At 36.7% G+C, this 18,217-nt stretch overlaps 1 protein-coding gene across 3 annotated transcripts in view; it reads left to right on the plus strand.

Moving 5' to 3' along the window:
* The window catches only part of UMAD1 (UBAP1-MVB12-associated (UMA) domain containing 1), an 84,922-nt gene that overhangs the window by 64,580 nt on the left and 2,125 nt on the right, over positions 1–18,217 (plus strand). For all 3 annotated transcript variants that reach the window (XM_075049803.1, XM_075049811.1, XM_075049794.1), the window contains one exon: positions 483–556. In XM_075049803.1, the coding sequence (XP_074905904.1) occupies positions 483–556 (74 nt within the window). The remainder of the gene's footprint in view (positions 1–482; positions 557–18,217) is intronic.

Here is an 18,217-nt window from a genome sequence, read left to right on the forward strand (position 1 = left end):
TTTCAGCATTCATGCACAGATATCCTCTGTATGGAAATGAGGTTACAAATGAGGATAGAGTAACAGTGCACATGTCCTCCTAGCCTGACATGGGACTGGGATGTGACAGAGTCACCTGGTATTGCCTTCACACAGATGCTCGTACTGCTATGTCTCCTTTCTTTGACACTTTGCCAGTTTTAGAACTTAATGTTCCTAAAGTGTGCAAAAATAGGGGCCCTACTTTTTTTCTTTCTTTTTTTTTTTTCCCCTCTGAATTTTTCCCTTTAACTAATTCACACAGATTTATTCCCAGGTTTTGCAGACCACTTCTCAATGCTTTTCTCTTTTCCCGTGTTCAAAATTGTAAAATAGAAATGTGACAACAGAGTTCCCCCTTTCCCAGGGAATTGTATAATTTGATTTTCAGAAGACTCAAGACTTATTCTATATAAAATATGGACGATTTTAGTGATTTAATAGGTATTTTTTTACTTTGCTAGGTGACACAATTGATGATCAAAGTAGAGAGTCAAAGGATAAAACTTCGTTTCCAGAGACCAACCAACCTCCACAGGTAGGAGATTATTTCCTTGCACACATGATGAAACTTCCATAGCAGTTTATTTAAGAAGCACGAATGTCCTGCAGGAGAAGCTTTCAACATACGCACATCTTCCATAGACTGAGTGCCTACTCAGCCTTCCTTGTCATCTATCATAAAAGAAGCACTGTTAGTAATTAGATGACAATGTTACCAAGGCCACAAATACTGATTTGAAAAAGAAAGAGTAAGAAGGCAAGGCTGTATGGCATTGCTGAGTATCTTATTTTTATACTTCAGATGTGCAAGCATGAAACTGTAGCTAGAATGCTAATGAATTGCATAGAAGCATTAGTATGGTGAGTAGTGATGGAAAATGTCAAACATTTACATAAGTCACTTATTTCCACAGCTACCATTGTAAGTAACATGTTGTAAATGTGTGAGTATAATAGACTGTCTTTATTGTTTCAGTTCTGTTTCAGTACTGCGTGGCTGTAAATCTGGACTTGTTTTTATTCATCTGGTTTATTTAATATTTAATCCATGTATACCAAAGAAGGCTTTTCAGAATATTTCTTCGTATGATGTACACATATTTTCTTCTTTGCCTTCTCTGAAAACGTTTTTGCAATGAGCCTGTTTTCCATTGTCATATAGTTTTAGATATTTGCAAGATAACTGTGAGAAATTTTGCTTGCAGGATAAATGTGAGACATTTTTGTGCTTTTGCGGTGTTGTTTTTTGTTTTTTTTTTTTTTCTTAACCTATATTTTCTCTCTCTCTTTCTCATCTCTAGCTTTGGAATTAACTGTCTCTCTCTCTCTCTCTCCCTTCCCCCCCTCAATGCTATTTTAATATTTATCATTGCTAAGTCCTTTGGTATATCAGAGGTGTGCGTGATAACGTTGCATCTTTAAGAGTGGTCAACGTGTGTGTGATCTGTAGTGTCCTTTTTTTAATTTCAAATTAAAAACTGTGTCTGATACAGAAATTTTTAATTCATCATAAGTAATGAGTGGTTTACCTTCTGATAATGTAGAAGTATGAATTAGTTACAATTAATTGCAAAATTGTAGTCTGACTTCTGGATCCATGCACATCTGAGCCAGGGTGTTTTGCAGCTGAAGTCCTGCAATTTTGAGGCAGTATAATGCACTGATGTTGTGGTTACCTACTGCACAGACATAGTTTCCCTTAATGCGATGTTCTTGCTAGGTATTGTGAACTGCCAGTTATTGTAGCATCAGTGGTTTGTTCAGTTCTGTGGAATTTCAGTAAAATAGGAACTTGTGTAGATTTTAAGTGTTTATGAGTTAGAGGAAAGAAGCAAAGTTTTCAAAATAAAATAGCAGATATTACAGTGAAGATAAAAAAAAGATTTATTTTAACCTTTCTATTAAAGACTTACATGTCACAAAAATACTTGTATGAACTGGCTTGTGACAACATCAGTTAAATTAAGATACAGCATTTGGTAGTATCTAAGTTATTAATTCCAGTCTAGATTTTGGTATTTGGACTTCACGTTTACTTGAAGGAATTCTCAATTTTTCAAACTAAATAGAGTAACTGAGGATCATGGAAAAGAAATGGATAATTCTGGCCATTAGGAAAGCAATATTCCTATTTGCAGTGGTGAGTATATTTTTATAAATTTGTGGGAGAGCTCTACTGATTTAGTGAAATTGGAAAAGCGTTGTATTCCATAATCAATATGTCATTGAGACATAGGACATTAATTGAAATAATAAACTTGTTAGCATTAAAACAAGGATACTTCATAAACGTAGTACAGTATGTTAAACAACATTTATTAGACTGCAAAGTAGTATCAGATATTTGTCATGCAGAGTTGAGCAGAAGAGTGTTTTGTTCTTCAACTGCATCCTTTAATTGCTGGAAACTTGCTTTTATTTTTAAATATAAAGTATTTTACAACCTATTAGATGTAGACTTTGTGGAACATCAAAGTGCTTCTAGAAATGTGATTTAAAGAAGAATGAAGTAATACTTTGTTCATGGGTCACTTCCTTATACAAAAGGGAAATGAGGCTGAGTGAAGAAAGTATCTTTTGGAGTATCTTTTGGAGTATCTTTTGGAGTATCTTTTGAAGAAAGTATCTTCTGGAGTATTTTTAGAAAACTGTCGTCATCTTTGGAATTTCCCATTTACTTAGGTACTATTGGATTTGTTTGCTGTACAATTACTGAATTCTCAAGTACATATTTTTGTATAATCTTGCATAAATTATTTAAACTAATGCACAAATAAAAGCTTACACCAAGATTGTCTTGCTGCAGCTAGCAACATGTAACACAGCCTCTCGTAACAACTGCCATACCTGCAGTCTGTGTTAAATTTTAAGAGGTTTTGATATTGCATGCATGTTAGAGGAACTGCACATATTTAGAAACTTGTTGGAGGAAGAGTGTTCTCACAGGCTAACTTCAGTCCAAACATTTCATCTTCTGCTGCAGAGTGGGAACAAAACTCCTGCTTTGAACAGTCGCATGTGGAGTATCCTCTCCTTCTCCACAAGTACGGATGGAAGTTTGGGAGGGTCATCTCCCGATGCCGAGTCAGTCCTAGGGAGATGCAGGGTAATGAGTGCTCTGAGCCTAATCAAACACGTACAATCCTGCTGAAGTTGCTTCAGGCTCATGAACTAAAAGTCATACGCGCATTTAAGTGCTTTTCTGGATTGGGGCCAAAATGCTTAGCGCTCTGCAGGGCCGAGAACTTAAATTAGTCTCTTTGTGTAATACAAAGCTTCTAATTTTAACTGCAACACCATCGTAATAGAAAGAGATATTACGGTTTTATTTTTTCATGCTTGTGAGTTTTCCATTATTACAGTACAATTTCCAGATAATTCAATCTTTATCTGCTTTCTGGGAATTTAAGGTTATAGAAAATAACAGAATGGAAAGGTTAGTTTTGATATATGAAGAGTGCTAGAAACCCTAGTAATGTGGTGGGGTTATTTTTCATAATGAGCTATTCCATTCGCAAAGCAGATTAGTGCAACCATGTATTTTTGTCCTACTGTGAGAGCAATTATGTAGCATATCTATTAGGAGACATAAAAAATATTTTTGACAGATGGTATGACTGTGAACTAGGATTTATGAAGATTATTGTATGTCCGACGTCCAGGACACCTGGGATTATTAAATTGATGTAAGAAACAACAACAACAAAAATTACATTTCTGGTAATAGCTGCAGTGTTTTGTATCTCCCTATTGTCACCCTAAGAAACAGCTCGTGTTTATTTGATATTGCACTTCTTGATAATCTGACAGGCGCTCTTTAGCCAACAGATGTCAGCAGATTTAATGGGTGAAAACTGTACCAGTAAAGGGTATTAAAATAAACTACCAAAAATGAGAGCTGTCTTTAGATTGTAAATTAAGATTTTTCTCTTGCTGTGTTCTTTTTTTTGTTTTGTTTTTCTTTATAGTCCTATTTCTCCCTCAAATACTTAATAGATATTGCCTTCTATCTAAGGAGCTTGTTATACGTTTTCTAGGGCAAGAGAGAATCCCCCAAGGGATTGCTTAATCCATAATTACCTAATTTATATGTTGTTGTTATAGCCACTCTTAATTATATACCTTGCTGTGATACTTATCGTCATAGGACATAGTTTTATGAATTGCAATAGTTCTGTTATGGTTCTTGTGCCCTTTCTTTTCATAATTTGCTACTAAAAACTGAGAACGTAGCAGATAGAAAGCCCATGTTTCCTGAAGTAAATATAAAATTATCTGTGGTTTTCTGCATATAGATACTGGTGTGCACCATTTTGGGCAAGTATATAAATAAATTAGAAAAAATATTTTCATATCTGAATTGGCAGATATTATCGTCATTAAATTGATGCTTTGTAAATCTGCTATGTAAGGATTCTGAATAGATGTAAATAACAGTTTCCTAGGCATCTGGTTAGGGGTCATATTAGTCAATTGGAAAGACAGAAGTACTATGAGATATAAAATACCAAGGAAGAGATAATGGGAGTTGTGAGTGCACAGAGTAGGGGAAAAGATAAATTTAACTTTTGTTTTACTCTTCTAGAAAAATTAGCAAGTATTGCTGAAGTTGATACACTTTTAAGATATCCTTTTAAGCAGATTGCCAGATATAATCCCAGGGCATGAATAATGCTAATGTTATCTTGTTTTCCTTTAAAAAAAAAATTTAAAAAAATTAAAACTAATTTATTCTTCCAGACCTATTATTGCCCAGTTTTTACTAAAGCTTGGCTGTCTGGATTATTTTTACAAGTTACTGGAAAAGGAGCTATTACTGATCATGTCTCTGTTCAGTCACCCAACTCTTAGGTTATGGTTCAGAGGGTCCCATATTTAAAATCTCGAGAAGGGTGTTCTGGGCTGGATTTACTGCATCATTTTAAATTCCCTACATGTGCTTTAGAGAAGGTGGTTTATATTTCAAAATTATTGGCCAATGTTTTTGTTCAGTTTGCTCCATTTTGACAAATTATGGTGCCAGTAGAAAATGTTGCTGCTTAGATTGTGTGGGGTTTTTTGGTTGTTGTTTGGTTGTGGTTTTTTGGTGTCTTTTTTTTTTTTTTAAGCTCTCATAAGCTAGAATTCTAGTCATGGCCTGGTTAGATTAATTGCTTGTCATATGTCATATTAACTCCAAGATCTTTTTCACATATAAAGCTCTTAAAGCATGTTGGTCCATATTTTCTCTCTTCTTAATTGGGTATGTAAGCAATAATCACTTAATGAATTTATCCACTCTTAGAAGGGACTGGAATAAGGCTGTCTGCAGCAAGTCATCAAGCATGTACTTTTCTCTGAATGCTGGTATCATCAGAAAAAAGATCTTATATTTTACTCAATTATTGTGTGTGATCATAAGCTATAGGAAGTGAAGTTTTAACATTACCTTTAAAGAAGGATGACTACTTTTCAGTCTTAGTGGCTGCAATGGACATCATCTTTCTTAGCTCCCTCCATCCTTTGCATGTATAGTGAATAGCTTGCAGTTCTTTGGGGGATCCATGTGCAGCCACAGATTGAAAGTGCATGTGAAGTAGAGCAGCCATATGATAACAAAGGCACAACGTATGGTTGTGATCTTACTGAGAAGGAAGGTAAATAGCCCAGTCAGCTAAAAAAATCAACTACTACATATTGCAACTATTACTATGCAATAGCATATTTGCTTTATAAGGATTCATTATATTGTAATGTTCATATTGCTAACTGTTTGTTAACTGACCGAAATATTTAAGAGGTCTTTTCATACTAGGAAGATCTCCAGAATGTATGGACCAGGGGACTTCTGTCTGCCCTCAACAGTTGGGCAACTTAGCAGGAGGGGAGGGTATATGTATATATTATATATAAATATATTAGGTATATGTACATACATATGTAAAATTTAAGCAACATGATCATCAATAAGAAAGTCTGCTTCTGCATGTCACAAAGGATTAGTTGCAATGGCCTCAGAAATAACATATTATAAACTCTGATTTGTGGAATCTATTGACCCAGGGTCAACCAGTAAGACCTGAGGCTGTCTTGTAAGACTATCACCTTGTAGGCTTTTTCTCAGCTCCAAAGTGAGTAGTTAGACTTGTTATCTGTGTAACATGATACACAGCTGGGGTTATTTCAGATACTTAGTAATCATATTAATGTCAAGAATGCTATGTCCGTTGTCTTTTTCTTAAAGGGAAACTTTATGTTTTTAGATAAAGGGAACTAGAGTGGGAATTGAGAGATGTGAATTAATGTGGCTGTCACCAACTTCCTCTCTGAACTTAGAAAACAGTTCATTTTCAAACAAGTAATGCAGCACTCTCTTACAAAGCACTTTTCTATAGCACTTTGCAGGTATGAAATACCTTTGTTTAATTTCAGTTGAGATTTCATTATGACAGGAACTGAGGAAGCCTTACAGTCTTTTAAAATGGGACTTGAATATTCTGTCTGGCCAGCAAATACACTTACACACATCAAATTGGTTGGAGCATCCCTCCCTTCTACAGCCCTGCCTGTGGAATCCGGAGTTAGGGCTGTGGTCAATTTGTACAGTTGGTGAGGTATGAGCAACGGAAGACAAAATCACCTCCTGTAGGGAAAGAACGACACACAAGCATGGTATATTTTCATCATTTAGTGCCTATAAATAGCAGTGTACGTACCCACATGTAAAAAGTTCATAAAATAGTAAAATTGGCCTGATTGGCAGCTTCTTCATTTTGAGAGCTAGGCTTTAGGAAAGGAACATATGCTCCAAATAGTGACCAAGGCACATGTATCCAGAAGCACAATTTGCATACCTCCCTATTTAGTTTGGGAGAGACTCACTATATGCTGGACTTAATTGTGTGCTTATTCAGTTACATTGGATGGTTATTTGTAGCAGGAGATGCTCAAATTGAGTGTTCAGATGTTGCCATCACATTTTTTAGCCTTTCTCTAATTTTGGGATCTTGTGACTAGCTTAATCCCCAGATAAAGCTACTGATTATCCTCTATCTCTTGCCCAAACACATGCGATTGGACTAAAAGCCAGTAATGCTGGTTCATTTTGCTGCTGTCAACAAATTGATTGGTCAGTCATCCTGCCTTTGGGAGCAACCCTTCTGGGCTTTCAAATATTAAAATTGATCTAAAATGCAATGTAGATCATACATCACTTGGTGAGACTGTGTGCTAATACAGCCTGATGGTACAGTGATATTTACAACATGATGGATTAGTGTAAAATGGTGGCTGAAAGACTGTAGAGTAGGGCTGCTTATTAATAATTACTTTAAACACCAAGTAAGGAAAATAACAATGTCTTTAGGTTAGTTTCACTGCCACTTTCTGGGGAAAAAAACCCCACCACAAACCCCACCACAAACAGCAGTGGGCAGTCCATTTTAATGGAAAGGAAATATGACATGAAAACTGCCTCATTTCAGTCCAAAATGCTAATATGGATAAGACAGAAATATGTTTTTCTGTACTTTCCATTAGTGTGGTTTGGTCCTTTCACCACAATATGCTACTGCTGTAATTTCTGCCTTAAAGAAATCCCCAGAACTTCACCACTCCTCAGTCGTATCAGACTTGTGAAAGACTGTGCATTGCATAGCACAGTCAAATTTTGTTCTAAAGCACTTTTAAAAAATACAAGATAAAATGGAAATTATTTGTTTGCAAATTTCTTTTCTTTGCTTCCAGTATTACAAATTTTAAGAATACTCTTCTAGTGTTGTAATGCAGTTAGTAGTCCTGCTTGATAAAACCAAATCTACTTTAAAAACCAAAAAAGTACCCTTCTTCCTTTTCATTATGGTCCAATTATCTTCCTTCCATAGTGAACCAGGAGGCTGAAAGAGGCCACCTTAATTGAAAGAGATGACCAATATTTGTTTCCTTTTGTTTATTTATTTAATTATTTGGTCCTTTACTGCTTTGAGAGTCATCATGCTTTTATTCCTGCATCTCAAAAGCCTAAGCAGTAGGTGCTGAGGACAACTCCGTCTTGTTACTGTTTGTAGATTGAAGCTTTACAAACTGGCTCCCGGTAACTTGTTTGCTGAAGGTGCTGTTGACAAGTGCTCCAGCTACAGACTGTGTATGGAGGAACTCAAAGTCAAATATCCATCCTTCCTTTCTCTTACTGACTTGAATCTTTATGGAGAGAGCAGGTGGAAAGTTGTGTTAGGAGATACTCGCCTAATTCACTTTTTTGGCATTAGAGTATTTTAAATTTGTAAATAGGACACAATGCTAGTCTTGCTGCATGCTTGGATTTTAAGCAGCACAATAAAAACCTCAGAACAAAGCACTTAGTACAGCAATTTTTATTCACATATCTGCCTGAGAGTCCATTTATGATCTTCAAGACTGAGGAGAGAGACTGTTAGGAAGATCCAGGGGTTTAGTCACCTAACAGAACTTCTGAAAGCATGGCTGAGGACGTTGTTTGCAGGTATCACTGGAGGAAGCTTCACCTGGGTTCAGAGTAGTAATTCTTTTCAGTTCACTCTACATAATTAGCTTTCTTGTGAAAATCAAATCCAAGATCATTTCCTTTTCCTTTCCTCTTATTGTAGATGGAAATTGTTATCCCTGTCTTTTTCCTCTCACAGATATTAACGTTCTGGGGGGACATTTCGCGGATGTTGCTGATGACCTCAATTACTCAAAGAGAGATTTCCTTTTCTTCTCAAAACAATAACTTCTGATATACGCAGCTTTTCTCAGTTGTTCAAATTTGCTGAAAAATTTATTGACTTCCTTTTATGAAACCATGTTTGCTAAATATTTTCTTACTAGTCTTTAATTGTCGAAGTTCTTTTCTTATGTAGACAGCTTCCTTTCCCATTCAGGTCTTTGGGTTTTCATACACATAGTAGAACAATGAAAAAATGCGGTATTAGCCCTGGTTTTCAGAGGTTCTGCTCCGTGAACATATACCATCTCAGAGAAACTGTCATCTTTTTTCTGCCATAGCAGGTTACCATGTTGGAGCTTCTACAATAGCAGGGGTTGGGAACAAGAGGTAGAGACATGGAGGCAGAGACCCCATTTCTCTAAACTCCTCCTGTTCAGGACATCAGCTTCCCAAAAAGTCTTCAGGATGTTTTTTTGCTTGGAGCAGTAGAGAGAAACTAAAATCTTGTTGTCACTAACTACATTGATAAAATGAAGCTGCTAAATTAAATGGATTATTTAAATACTGTTTATTTCAATATGCAATTAAAATTTTATAGAAAATTAATTTCTTACTATATTCTCTGGTTGTATTGAAGTTATCTGAGTTTTGTATTACATCAGGAATGAAGGTAGCAGCAAAATAAATGTGACTACTTTGTGCTTCAGTGTTCTAACTGAAGTTATAGAACAAATCCATTATCAGCATTTATCAGACTTCTCTATTTATTTTGCAATATATTGACTTGTCCTTCACTTCTGATTTGTGGCTGTGGAATGCACTGCTGGATGTCTACAACTGCCTGCATTTCTGGCTTGCAGTTTACTTACTATAGTAATTTTCATGAACTTTTTAATCTTTCAGTATATGTGCTACAGAAGAAAAGAAAAAAAAAAATTCTGGCCTACTTAGTAACATTTCCTGGCACTGGCAGAAGCACAACATGCTGAATATTAAGTTGCTTATTATAATGTATGAGATCTTTGCTATGAATAGCTTGCATAGTACTTCGAAGGAACAGAGGAACTAGATAAACTGTTTCTTACTGAACCCACACCTCTCTTTCTTCCAAGATTATTCTTACCATAATATTCATGTTGCAGAGGGGAACGTTGTCCAAAATTCACCTGTTAGGACAGTGCCCTAAGCTCAGGGTCCTCCAGAGAGGCACAGGGAGGCAGCAAGAACAGGAACCCTGCTACTGAAGGGGCATAAATGCTGATACAGCTCTTCAATTATCAGATTCAAAAGTGCTAAAATTGGTTGGGATAGAAGGAAAGGTAAGAGTATAATTATTTTATTTATGGTGTGAAATTAAGACTTAGCATTTTTAATAAATATTTAGAATCCTTTTCTGCTTCCTTCTTATTTCTGCTTTCTCTTAGTTCTGCAGTCATTCTTCATGTTGCATCTTATCCCTGTTTGTTCACAATTTTATAGTTTCTCATTACAGATGTCCTCATTTGAGATGTTATGGTTCTCTGTCTTTAAACAATTATTGAATGAAATAAATAATAGGAATTAGGAGTAAAGGAATAAAAGTAGGAATTAGGAATAAAAATATCATTATACAATTTTGGTTATATTAAGTTCAATATATTTGCTAAATTTATCACCAGTCCCCCTCAGATATTTCCTGTGCCCAATTGTTATTATAGGGGATTGAGTAAAAACAGAACCATAATCTTGTTCTGGTTTGAGTCTGCAAAATTGTTAATGAAGAAAACCAATTTTTTTTCTTCTAGGATCAACAAATGAGATAGTTGGTTTAGACACTAGATACGCAGTCTTTTGTGGTACTTAAGAATAGTTTTCAGGGTAGAATTACATTCTATAAGTGTTTCATAAATAAAATTCACAGGCATCTCTAGTATTTACTAGGATAATTAAACTAACACTTTAACTGTGGAACATTCAGAGTATCCAGAGTTCAAATGGCAACCTCACAATTCCTCCCCTCTGCAGAGTTTAACAGTTTTAGCTGTTTGAGAGGGCAGGGAGCATGTACTAATTATAGAAAGTTCATTCTGCATTTAAAATATCAAATTGTTCCTACATTAGCGAAGAAGTTAGTTCTGAATAATTACACTTTTCTAATTGCTTTAATGCCAATGAGTATGTACAAATGTACATCATTATTGATACTGAAAGCATGGTTTAACAAACATTTCCCTACTGTTCTTTGCAGGCCAGGGTACTCTGTGGGGAGCTTTGCTATAATAATGAAAAACTAGAATGTCAGAGGTACTTTTCACTGTTTCTTTAGAATTTTTTTCTTTAAGATTTCAGCAACATTAACCTGACCTTGATTCTGTTCTAGTCTAGGAAAGAGCTGAAAAACATGCTTTAAAGAGGAAAATGAAAAAGAAAAATATCTAAAATGTATGTCACAAATCAGTAAAAATACTCTTAAACGCTTATTTTAAAATCTGGTTCTGTTTTCCTCTGAACAGCAATATTGATAAATGGAGAAAAAACATGCTGCCTACTAATCACACAAAATTTGTACAGGTAGCAGCTCTTTAAGAAAGACAAATTACTGCTGTATTACAGAATGAGAGTCATAAGAAGCTGGGAAACAAGAGCCCAAAGCAAATGGGAAAGCTGATTTCCATTGACAGCCATTCTTGCTTCTAAAAGCCTCTCCAAGGACTTGATCTTAGCCCAAAGCTTTCAGCATGGAAGTCTGCCTATTGCAACCACTGACAACACCAATCTTGAGCTAGTATTACAATCCTATTCATTGCATTTCTGTTAAGAAAGAAAGAAAGCGACCAAAAGTCATTTGGGTACAGCAATGAGCTACTGCAAGGTCTCCAGCGCTACTTCTTTCATCTACTTTTGTTCTCCCAGATAGAAATAACTTTTTTCTTGAGTCCCTGAAGGGGATGCTGACTAAACTTTTGAGCAAGCCTTGAAAGAATAGCAGCTTTCGTGATTCGCATGAGGTTTTCCAAACCATCTCAAGGGCATCTGTTTTGTGCTTGTCCGGGTGGGTTCTTCCCTCCTTTCAGTTCTGTAAGGATATAGGTCACATACTTATTGGTGTGTTGGTTGTGGGGGTGTTTTGTTGTTGATGTTTGGGTTGGGGTTTTTGTGACATTTAAAAACTGTCATGTCATGTACACTTTTCCCCCTCCAACAAGGCTTTACTGATCCTTTTTTTCTAGCTTAGATTTTTTAATACAAAGTGCTAAACATTCAGAGTGCCTTGTGAATAATTTTTCTTTTCCCTGCTGTTCCTCTTTGCCATTACTCTTCTTATTTGCAAAGTGAATCGTCCTCAGTGGAGATGCTCACTCTGGAATTCCTACAAATTTTCTAAAAAGGACCAGTGAATACCCTAAAAAGCATCAGCTGAAACACAACTGGAAGAACAATCCCCTAAGACAATTTCCATTTCTAGACACGTCAGAAGTAACTGCGTAGTGCTAAATAAATTCCGAGATACATTATGATACACTATTTGCTCTAATACTACAAAATTGCATGAAATAAAGATAATATTTCTGTATCACCAGTAGTGTTGTAGGTCTCTGTCATCATTATGATATTTACTAAATATTCTGGAAGACTGAATGTACTTTTTGTTTCTCAAGGCTGTCTTTCTAAGGAAAATGGGTCTGCTTCTGGAAAAAAACCCACAACTCTTTCTACAGAAAGTAGAAATTTCTTTAAATCACTCAATTTTTGTTAGAAAACCTTGTTCAGTAGTTTAGATGATAATAATGCTAGCAGTGATCTTTGATTCTGCTTCAGAGCACTGTAAATCCAGCTTCTCAGTACATTGTAAACTATGCATTTTTTCTTTCTTACGAGACTCTTGGCAGACTTATGGTTAGCACAGAGATGCAGCAAATTAGATGTTTTTAAATGCAGCTGAGAAACATTTAAAAAAAGAAAAAGAGCAAAAAGGAAGAATTTACTTTAGAGGATAATTCTATACTTTGTTAGTTTTGAAATAACATATAACACCCTTGCCGTCAGAGTGCAATTAGTATCTGGTGGCCAGCTACCATATATGTTTACATACTGTTTTCTTTTATCCCTGTTCATTTGGATTGCAAACCAAGAATGAAGAAGACACCTTGCTTAGTTGAATTAAATTTGATTACCATACCTTCTCTAATTTTAACTGATTTTTTGACTCCCTGGTGTTTGGTGAAATGTAAATTGTTTGGTGATCTTCTAAGTGTATTCAATTAATATTTCTCATAGCAGGATTGTGCGTCATAGCATTTGGCAGTGCTTTGTTTAGCTAATGTCCAGAGAATATGCTCCGAATAGATTGTATTCTGGATAAATAAGTCAGGCATTTAAGTAGAAATCGGTGTGACTAATGTGGGATATCAAATTCTCTAGGACTTGCAGTTCTATATATGCTTGAAGAATGCATGCATGAAAACATAAGCTATTTCATAACCTTGACTTTGATTGCATCACATAGCTTTGTGCTGGTGTTTGCATTGTAACCAGCTTGGGTGATCTCAGCACTGATGTGTGATTGATGTTCTCTACCAGAGTGTCCAGTTCTTCATTACGTTACTGCAGTCGCTATAAAGGCCTGCTGGTCAGGTTGGCTTCATCAAGGTCTTTTCACTGATGTGGATTCTCCAGCATATGAGTGAAATATGTCTTAGCCCATTTAAAGGATGTCTTTATGATTTAGAAGCGCAAAAATATGTCTAGCTTGGTAAGATCTTGCATGAGGCCAATATCTAAGTATCACTGCAAGAGTGCTCAGAAACAATTCTGCATAGCAAAGGGCAATGATTGCCTGTAATGACTGTGCTAGGCAGAATTGAAAAATTACTTCTTGCAACCTGAACTGTTCAGGACAGGAACTTTTTTCTTTGTATGTAGATACCTAATAGATAATATATGCCATAATGCATATGACACATTGTATACTAGGTAAAGGAATGGGCTCCACAACGTTCAAGGAGTTAAACTGCAAACGTGACAGTTTTACCACAGCCTATCTTCAGTTAACTTTCCAGGTTAACTTTGGCCAGCGTTTTTCTACCATGTTCGTGTTTTGCATACTGCATTAAAGAATCGTCCTCCCCAGGTTTTGTATTTTTCCCATTGTATAATTTGTTCGGATGTCAGTTCAATAATAGTAACATAAAATGTGATTTGCTATAAATTAAAAAGTGAATGTGAACATTTTAAAATAGTGAAAAATAGCCATTTTCATGGGGGAGACAGTAATGGTTTATGGGTGAAACTGAAATAGGAAATCTCAAGTCCTTTTCTCATTTATGCGTGTAAACTGATCTTGTCGTATTGGACCCAAGACCTTCTCATGAAAGGTTGGGTAGACTGGGACGCAAAGACTGTTGGATCTGAGATCAGATTATGGCTTTCGTTATACTGACCTGATGCTTTTCTTTGTTCCTGGCTTATCTGTACTATGTTGCTCCCAGCCATTTTGGGCTTTATTTATGAAACTGATTTGGCTGTTCAAGTAGTATCAGAATCTATAGACTATTACGAACCTTGCTGACAGTATGCAGAAATTGAGTATGGTAAAATGATGTTTAACAGTAAAACAATATTAGTGTAATTCATCCTTCCTTACTGCAGTCTTGCTTTGAAATGTGGAGTGGGACTTGAGAGTAAGAAAAGCTGGTTCTTTGTCTATCGTTGTCAATACATGGTATGTTCTCTGTGCAGAAAGGGTTTTAATTTCTGGGGCTGCCCATTTGGCACCCTTCTAACAAATGTAAGGTTTCTGGAGGAAAAAAAGAAGATCCAAGATGCTTTATGCTCTCTCCGATTTTTTTTTTTCCTCTTTGAAGTTAGTTTTGCCATGTGATAGTCTAATTTGCAATGTAAATTGAGTTCATCCAGCTTGTGGGACAATTAAGATATAAACAGGTGTTCATAAAAGTATAATTTGCCAAAAAAAACCCACATTAGATTCTAGGGATTTCTGATTATCATCTGAGCTATGGGAATAGGACAGTGAGTGAGGGATCATTTTTACCTGGAATGTGGGAGTGGGGGGAGGCAGAAGGGTCTTTGAAGATCTTGCTTAATTGATTCCTAGGTGTAACTTTTTCCTGTTTTTCATTTGGAGCTTTCTGGCTCTGCTTTCCCCTTCAGAATATGAGATTGATGTAATACAAGCGAATATCAGCACCTCAATAAATGTTCCACAGGTTATTTCTTTCAAGAGGGAATGTAACAAATTTGTGCAGAGTAGAAATTCAGGGAAGCGTTTAAGTTTACAGCAGCTACAAATTTAAGTACTTATTTGAAGTATTGGGAGAGGGGGCGTCAGATAAATATCATTAACATAAATAAATGTTCTGTGTGTTTGGCAGTGTTCTTAGCAAGAGAGTATGTCTGTAGCAGAAGATGTTTATGAATTTTATGATGCACACCTTAGGCCTATTTGGCCATGACAAGAAGGAAGACTTCCCTCTAAGTGTTATCAATTAGCAGTAGAAGATAACATCCCTTGTAAAGTGGGATAGGCTGAGAGAGTTGAGGTGGTTAGCCTGGAGAAGAGAAGGCTCCAGGGAGACCTTACAGCAGCCTTCCAGTACTTAAAGGGGGCCTACAGGTAAGTTGGGGAGCGACTCTTTAACAGGGAGTGTAGTGATAGGACAAGGGGTAATGGCTTTGCACTGAAAGAGGGTAGATTTAGATTAGATGTTAGGAAGAAATTCTCTACTGTGAGAGTGGTGAGGCACTGGAACAGGTTGCCCAGCGAAGTTGTAGATGCCCCATCCCTGGAAGTGTTCAAGGCCAGGTTGGATGGGGCTTTGAGCAACCTGGTCTAGTGGAAGGTGTCCCTGCCCATAGCAGAGGGGTTGGAACTAGATGATCTTTAAGGTCTCTTCCAACCCAAACCATTCTATGATTCTGTGAGAGCTGCTCATCTATGATTTGAACATATCTGTGCTGATTAGAACAGACAAGTACAAGAGGTTTTAGGGTTTTCCTGAACTTACAGACTTACAGTGCTGTTGCCTTTGGGTTTTTGCTGAGAGCTTGGAAAGCTGCAGTAGGAGAACTATGGGGGCTATGTTCCTGACTTCTCTGCTAGCTTTCCTATTTTCTCTGCCCTCTAAAGATACCAGAATCAGTAAGGAAAGCCAAAGAAATCTTTATCAACTCTTGCCTGTGCTGTTGCATGTAGCTTTCTGAAGAGCTGTTAGCTACTCATAAGAATAGAGAACTGAGAAAAGGAAGGCTAGGGAAAATAAAGAACAAGAAACTGTAGGAGTTATGTAGTACAGACATGTCAGTATTAGAGTAGCTTAGAGAATATTGTTAAAGCAGGAGAAACCCAGCGACATACCCTCTCTATCTCCAGAAGGCTCTGAAGTGGCCTAGAAGAATAGGTAAAGATGGGACTACTCTTTCCTTATTGATATAAAATAAAATGTTTTACAGCAATTAGCCAGAAGGTGGTCTGAAAGAAAGGGGGAAAAATCAAATAGGATTTTTACTGGGAAGTGAATCCCAGCAGCTCAGTAGGAAGGTGCTTTCCTCACTTGCCTCCTTTGGAGCTCATTCGCTTGTCTTTTGTATTGGTTCATAACCAGTAACGTTAGTAGTTATATCTAGCAGTCATTGTTTTTAATAAAACTTCTTAACCTTAAGAAATTTTACATTATTATTCTGTGACATAATAGTAATGGATCTTGGGAAGTTTATATTAAGCTTTAGGTTTCTAGTCCTCATGAGTATAAACAAAAGCTTCTAAATGAGGGTCCATTTCAGAGTGTGCAGCACCACTAACCCCTTCTGTCCCAGTAGCTTATGGCGGAGCGAGCTTCCTCTGTCACCTAAGACAAGTGCTGACTCTGGACTGACTTAAATTGGCAAGGTTATTGTTGTGGTTTAACCCCAGCCAGCAACTAGGCACCACGCAGCTGCTCACTCACTTCACCCCCACCCAGTGGGGTGGGGGAGAGAATTGGGGAAAAAAAGGTAGAACTCATGGGTTGAGGTAAGAACAGTTTAATAGGACAGAAAGGAAGAAAATAATAATTATAATAATAGCAATAATAAAATGACAATAATAATAATAAAAGGATTGGAATATACAAAACAAGTGATGCACAATGCAATTGCTCACCACTTGCCGACCGATGCCCAATTAGTTCCTGAGCAGTGATCCCCCTGCGAGGCCAACTCCCCCCAGTTTGTATACTGGGCATGACATCACATGGTATGGAATATCCCTGTGGCCAGTTTGGGTCAGCTGTCCTGGCTGTGTCCCCTCCCAACTTCTTGTGCCCCTCCAGCCTTCTTGCTGGCTGGGCATGGGAAGCTGAAAGATCTTTGACTTAGTCTAAACACTACTTGGCAACAACTGAAAATGTCAAGTGTGTTATCAACATTCTTCTCATACTGAATCCAAAACATAACACTGTACCAGCTACTAGGAAGAAAATTAACTCTATCCCAGCTGAAACCAGGACAATTATCTATTTCATTGTTGATGGTTTAATAGAAAGTTTAATGTTTGTTTATCTGTCCTGCTAGATGAAATGTTGGGTTGTGTAAGGAATGACTAGTGCTCAGGTTGCATTCAAGTCAAATCCAGTCCTTCCTTTGAGAAGGAGATGGAGTGTCTTTTACCTGGCTAAATGCCTAGCTGTGTTACATACTCCCAAGCAGGAAAACAACCAACCCCACTGCCACTCCACTGCCCAAACTGTTCTTCTGTCAAACAGCCACAACCTCAGGTGTTCTGTAACAGCCATGATCTCTAACATTCAACTCCAGCACAGGTCAGATCTTGAGCACTACAACTCCCCTAAAAATCATAGAATAATTTAGGATGAAAGCAACCTCCACACAACTAGATCCATTTAACTCTTATAATCAGTTGAACACCAAATTAGCGTTTAAAGCTTTCAGTGCTCTCCCTTCCCTAGTAACAGTGTAAGCTTTGGATTTTTCTTGCTGTGTGCTGAGTATGGAGAGTTGAAAGGAAGAAGTCAGGACTGCAGTCAGAAATTCATGTCTAATGTTCTTGGCTCTGACATGACTTGTTAAGCACTTTTGAACAAATTACTGAATATTTCTGTATATGTCCTTATACAAAATAGAAATCCATATAACAAACATCTTACTCCTAGAGATGACGTGAGAGCTATCAGTTTGCTTAGTATTTTATTGCTGTAAGTAGTAAAACAAGTTAGATTTGATTTCTAGAGGCAGAGTAAATAGTCTTTTCTTTGTTTTTAAAATAGTAGAAGTTTTAGGCACTTAATAAAGTTATATTGATAGGCCAATATCAAAGCTTGCAAGTCTATTGGGTCCAGCATCCCATCTGCTGACATTTTCTGTAAATGATATTGACTACTTCTATATGGCAGGGGTTTGTTTATCTATTTATTTATTGTTGGGTTTGGTTCAGGGGGTTTTGTTGGTTGTTTTTAAAGTTTTGTTAACTCTGTTTTTCTATAAAGCACGTATTTGGCAATGCATGTATTGCCATATATAATAGACCTCACCAACCAG

Source organism: Buteo buteo, chromosome 2, assembly GCF_964188355.1.
Source record: "Buteo buteo chromosome 2, bButBut1.hap1.1, whole genome shotgun sequence".
NCBI classification, from domain to species: domain Eukaryota; kingdom Metazoa; phylum Chordata; class Aves; order Accipitriformes; family Accipitridae; genus Buteo; species Buteo buteo.